We start from the raw sequence: 6,000 nt of genomic DNA, 5'->3' as shown, positions 1-6,000 counted from the left end.
CAGATGGGATCTGTTGAGGGTCCAGAGAGAGGAGCTTCTTTCTTTTAGGTGAAGACTGGAGGAGGAAGAGGGTTGCATCTTTCAGTGTTAAGCGTTGCTAAGAGTGGGTTCTAGGTCTTTTGGGAGCCCTAAGGACTTTTGGAGGCCAGATTCCGCTTAGATGCTGACCTGTTGGGCGCAGCTCTGACACGAAGATCAGTGGGATGCTCCAGACCCCTGGCTGGACCTCCGCGCACATGGGCGCTCTGGTCTCTCTGAAAAAGGACACTCTGTAACTGACACAACTGGTAAGTTACCGAGGGAGCTGGATTCGTCCTCGGGTGAATTCCCCTGGATACAGAGCAGGCTGTTTAAGGCTCCTTGAAGATAGCTGCTCTTAATACAGTTGACAGTGGGCTCAGCGCTCTATGGAGGCGAGCGCGGTATTTAACAAATTACCCAATAACTCTTGGGCTCCTAGAGGACCAGCTTGTACCCAGAGCACCGAGTGGGGTTAAGAAGAGACAGACCAGCCGCCCACAGACTAATTCCTCCTTCTGCAGGTCCTCTGTCCCGTTCCATTTCTCCCCACTTAGGCGTATTTCGGAGCGTCCCTTTTAAAAACCAGAAACCTACCGAAAATGCGCCTGAGGGAGGCGATATTGCCTACGAGCAAAAGCAGGTTTCGCACCAAGTCCCAAAGCATAGAAAGGTGATCTCTCTCTCCCCATCCAGGGCAATCGTAATGCCAGATGCATCCCGTCCTACGCCCAGCAAGCAGCCCTGTGTGGCTTTGCTCGCCGGACCCCGGGACATCCCACGTCCAGCTTCCCAGGCCCATTTTCCCAGCAGCTCCAGTCGTCCCGGGTCTCCACGCAACAATGAAGCGTGGGCGGCCCCAGCGGCCTCATTTGCATACCGCCGCGGCTTGGCCAATGGGCTGCGCAGGGGCTTTGGAACGCAGTGTTGCCATCAGCGTGTGCGCGTGTGTGCGAGTGTGACAGCGGCTGTGGCTGTGGCCGTGACCGTGGGAGGCTGGCCCGGCGGAGCCCAGCCGCGCGGGGACCGGCCCCGGCGCCCGCTTCCCCAGCGTGTCGCGGCCGCGTGGCCCGGCAGAGCCCAGAGACCATCCAGCCCCGGCCGGGCGCCGTCGAGATGTCGGTGGCGGGGCTGAAGAAACAGTTCCACAAAGCCAGCCAGGTAGGGAGGCACAGAGGCGAGAGGGAGGGGGACTAGGGAGCTGCGGGCCCTTCGAGGCTCCGGGGCCTTTGGGGCTCTGGCGCCCTTAGGGGCCTCTCTTAGGGCTCCATTTCTTCCCGCCTAGGCGGGCGCGGGGGTGGAGTGAGGGGCCGCCTGCTCTCTCCTCCGCTCCTTGGCGCCTCCTCCTTCCCAGCCCCCGGCCCCCAGCTCCACCCCGAGCCACTGTAATTCTGAGAGGTTCTGCGGAGGAGAGCACAGAGGTGGCGGGCCGCTGGGTGTCGGGCGCAGGAGAGAGAGTGGGCGTCCGAGGCCTGGAGGCTCCGCTTGGTGCCTCTACTGAACCCGCGCCGGGAGGTGGACCACAGAGAGTGCGGTGCCGGCCGGGCCTCCCTCAAGTCCCCCGCCTTTTGGTTGGGAGCCCCCGGGGCACGTCCTGCCGCTTGGGGGCGGTCGCGCGGGCGTCGGCGGATCCCGGGATGCTGTGTACTTGGCGCTCGGCTGGGCCCCGCAGCGCGCCCCGCAGCGCTCCCACCGCGCGCCTAGAAATGGGCCCCGCCCGACTGCGTCCGGCTGCCGGGCTGGGACGCTACACAGCCGTCCTTCCTCTCCCCACCGTCTTCCTGGTGTCGGCCCGGGGTTGGGCACCAGGCTCCTGCTCGCAAAGAGCCACCAGTCTGGTGGGGAGACACTGAGACAGACACGTAAACAAATAGTGTTAGACACACCTCCACGCACAGGGGATGCCAGATAATACAGTAGGGGCATCAGGGAGAGCTTCCCGGAGGAAGAGTCGCGTCATTTGTGAATTAAGTATGAGGAGGAATTGTGGTAGGGGGTGTGGGTGGAAAGGATAGGCGTTCTAAGCGGAGGCAACAGGAAAACCCGAAGGGTGGCATGGAATTGGTGTGTGTGTGTGTATGTGTCTGTTGGCAAGCAAATTTGTATTCTAAGATTTTAGTCTCTTCCAGCCATGGCAGAGCTCACATTGTAAAATCTATCCCACACCTGCACTGCTGGATCTGTTCTACAGATTTCATTCAGAATTCACATTTCTGATGAGGTCTCATCCTGCTTCTTCCACAAATTGGTCCCTGAAATGCAGCTGGAATTGGAGGATTCTCTTCTGTCAGTCTCAGTGCTGTTTCCTCACTTGCATCCCTTCCATGAAGAAACTGGGTGGTGCCCAGTTTCCAGCTGGGGCCACTGGGCAGACAGTGGTACTATTGGGGTGATAAGGAGTCCTGGATGAGGGGCCAATTAGGTGACCAGGGCGATGGTGGATTCACTGCGGGGTTTGGGCACTTTGAGAGGTTTGTGAGACATTCAGATGTCATTGGCCTGGGAGCCGGTGGGTGAGGCCAAGATTGGAACTACAGAGTTTGGGGGGATTTCCAGCCTAAATGGAGATTTAAAAATGTAAGTGCAAATGAAAGTGAGAAAATGCACAGTGAGCTGCACATAGACTGAAGGGAGCACCCACACTTAGTGACAGTGTTTAGGCCAGGACTTGATAAACAGTAACCACTCAATAAATATTTATTAAATAAGTGAAACTTTTGGGGTGGAGGAGCACAGGAAGGAGAGAACTAGTACAACCCAGGAGAGAGGAGTGTCATGGAAACCTAGAGAGGTGGGCGCATTTAAAGGTGGGAACAGTCAGCAAGTGCTGCTGTGAGCTCAGTACTGAGGGGTGGGCAGCCTGGAGGCGAGTGCAGCTGTGGTCAGGGCAGTGTCAGCGTACTTGCTGGCTAGGCTTGCTACGCTAGCTTCCTTAGTGCTGGCAAGGAACTAACCTCTTTTGAAAAAATATTCTTTTATTGGGTATGGACTTCATGGGAGCAAATCTCAGAGATGAGCAAGACACAGCCCTTGGATGATTGAAATTGGTTTCTGACCACTAACCAGAGTGAATGGTTGAAATCCCAGGAAGTTATTGGCCTTGGTGAAATAATATGCTAGTGATGAGGTCGTTTAGTTTAACTACCCATAATCAGCCCATTAAAAAAGAAATGAGCGGAGGGTCTAATTTAGCCTTTTTTTGCGTGAGCTGAAATCTTTTGTGACTTGATCTGAAAAGAAAGACGTCACAGATTCTCTCTGGGCTTCATTTTGTGGTCAAAGTGCCCAATAGATACATTTTTATCTGTTCTAGGGGTCTTTCTAAGAAATCTTGCAATATGACAGATTTGGTGGAGAAATTAGACCAGGCTTAATGTAATAAGAGGGAGCACAATAAAAAAAAATGCCAGATGTTCTTCTCAGACAACATTTTAACAGCAGTTTTTAATTCATGAAGAACTTTCCGAGGCAGGGGAAAGGGAGTCCAGATGATGTCAATGGCTTAATACTTCCCAGGGATCCAGGACTGGCTCTGCCACTGACTAGCTCTGTGACCTGGGGAACGTGACTTAACCCATCTGGATGTCACTTTTCTCTCTGTATAATGAATTAGAGGATTTAGAAGCCATGTCTGTTCTAAAATTGATTGTGCTGATGATTGCACAACTTTGTGAATATACTAAAAACCATTGAATTGTATACTTTAAGTTGTGAATTGTATGGTATAAATTATATCTCAAGAAAATACATATCTGTCTATATATGTATCTATATAATATATCCCAGTTCTGAAATTGTTAAGTAATTCACTTAAAGTATTTCAGAGAAAGACAAAGATTATAAAGTGGACCTTTTACAAATAAGGGTACCAGTACCATGACAAATTGAGATGATTTTTCTCAATGATAGGCAAGGTAAAATAACTTATAACTTCCTGGTTACCTGTCCTTCTTTCTTGATACCTTACCTATCTCTGCAGGAAAAAAAAATCCCCTTACTTTACAGAGAACGAAGAATTGTAAACCCCAGGGATTCTGCATCATTTTGGCAACATGTGGAGACTAACAGGAAAGAGGAGGAAATCAAGTAAAATGAGAAGAGTACAAGTTGAGTTAATAACGAGATTTAATTAATCCTTTCCTTCAGCATTTGGAATTATAACCCAAGTGTCCCAAGATCGTAATTAAATACCTTTTTTCTCTTGAAAAGGGTTCTTTTTTTTTTTAATGGTGTATTTTTTAAAATAAATTTTTATTTATTTATTTGTTTATTTATTTTTGGCTGCATTGGGTCTTTGTTGCTGCACGTGGGCTTTCTCTAGCGGCAAGTGGGGGCTACTCTTCATTGCAGTGCGCGGGCTTCTCATTGCGGTGGCTTCTCTTCCTGTGGAGCATGGGCTGTAGGTGCTCGAGCTTCAGTAGTTGTGGCACACGGGCTCAGTAGTTGTGGCGCACGGGCTCTACAGCGCAGGCTCAGTAGTTGTGGTGCACGGGCTTCATTGCTCCGCGGCATGTGGGATCTTCCTGGACCAGGGCTTGAACCCGTGTCCCCTGCATTGGCAGGTGGATTCTTAACCACTACGCCACGAGGGAAGTCCCTGAAAAGGGTTCTTAATCAAGTGGTTTACTTTTCTACTGGTAGGGATGCAGCTTGAGTTATTAGAGATAAATACAAATAGCTTAGAGACGGCATTGTGGTTTCTTGTTAAGCATTGTGCCTGACCAATAAAAATATAACTTACAATAATGATATGTCACCACTCATTGATTTGTATTAATTATGTTTATTTCATCATAATTTTCTTGACAGCATTTATTGTTGGTGCAGGATGCTTAGGCCACATCTGTGCTTGTGCTGACCTGGACGCTATGCTAATAGCCAGATTTATTCCCTTTATGGACTTCTAGGAGCCTTATTCCCCATCCCATGAAAGCCTAGTTTTATTCTTTCTTCTTATCCTTCTCTCCCCAAACTAGCCAACTGGCGATGACACAAGATGGTGATGACACCTGTGGGCTTCATGTTAAATTTACTTCTTTTTGCCCTTAATGTAGCAGTGCTCTTTCATGTGACCCAGGAACACAGTAGGGAATGGGGAGGCCCTAACAAAGTGTTTTTTGTAACCTTCCCCCCTTCTCTTTTGATGCATTAATCAGAAAAATGATGAGTGGTCATAAGGGGCCAAGACATTCTCCCTGTAATGACTAAATGCACAGGCTGACCCTTTAGGGGTAAATGCTTCAGAGAAGGATATTCTTTGCAAATTATGAGAATCTCTAGGGAGCCAGTGAATGTCTCTTGTTTCACTTTCTCATTAGAGAGAAAGAAAAATGCACTTTGCAAAATCCATAATGATTAATTTTTTTTTTACTTAGATGCATCAGAAAATGTATTAAGCTAAAACATGCTTGCTCCTTTCCACATAGACTGCTTGATAAATTAATCCATAAATCTATGTGTTATCCATATATTTTAACTCAGGGTGCTCGAGTAGATGCTCAAACTAAATTAGTTTTAATTTTTTTAATATCTGAAGAACACAGTATAATCCAAGCATTTCTTACCACTGATGCCTTTTCTCTAAAGTAACTGTAATTGAGGCTATCACTTGGAATTTGATTAAAAATGCATTTAAAAGCAGGGATTTTTTTTGTGTGTGTGTGTACTATTCTTTTCAGATTCATTTTTCAACTTTACTAACCAACTGACTATAAATTATATTTCCCAGCGTTAAGTGCGTGTGGGGGTGTATCATGTGTATTTGGGGGACGCTATCATTGGCCTGCTTTACCCAGAAAATAAAACTGCCGATAAACAGAACTGATACACAACTTTATTTGGCTAATTAATAAGTGAATTTATTCTGGAGAGTCTACATCAGCCAAACGTGGACAGCTAGATTTTCTTTTTCACTAGAAACCTGGGAAAGTGTTGAGTTGGGGGGAAGGGGCTGGAGGAAGCGCTGGGGATGATTGGGAAGGC

General features: G+C 48.3%; 1 protein-coding gene across 2 annotated transcripts in view; it reads left to right on the top strand.

Annotated features, from left to right (window-relative positions):
* Window positions 1-967: 967 nt before the first annotated feature.
* The window catches only part of SH3GL3 (SH3 domain containing GRB2 like 3, endophilin A3), a 140,756-nt gene continuing 135,723 nt past the window's right edge, over window positions 968-6,000 (top strand). For both annotated transcript variants that reach the window (XR_009007797.1, XM_007194257.3), the window contains exon 1: window positions 968-1,179. Coding sequence is in view for 1 of the 2 variants with exons in the window: in XM_007194257.3 (XP_007194319.2) it covers window positions 1,135-1,179 (45 nt within the window). In the remaining variant the exon portion in view is untranslated. The remainder of the gene's footprint in view (window positions 1,180-6,000) is intronic.

Source organism: Balaenoptera acutorostrata, chromosome 3 (assembly GCF_949987535.1).
Source record: "Balaenoptera acutorostrata chromosome 3, mBalAcu1.1, whole genome shotgun sequence".
NCBI classification, from domain to species: Eukaryota; Metazoa; Chordata; class Mammalia; order Artiodactyla; family Balaenopteridae; genus Balaenoptera; species Balaenoptera acutorostrata.
The sequence above is the reverse complement of the archived record's forward strand: the minus strand, read 5'-3'. Positions and strand labels throughout refer to the sequence as shown.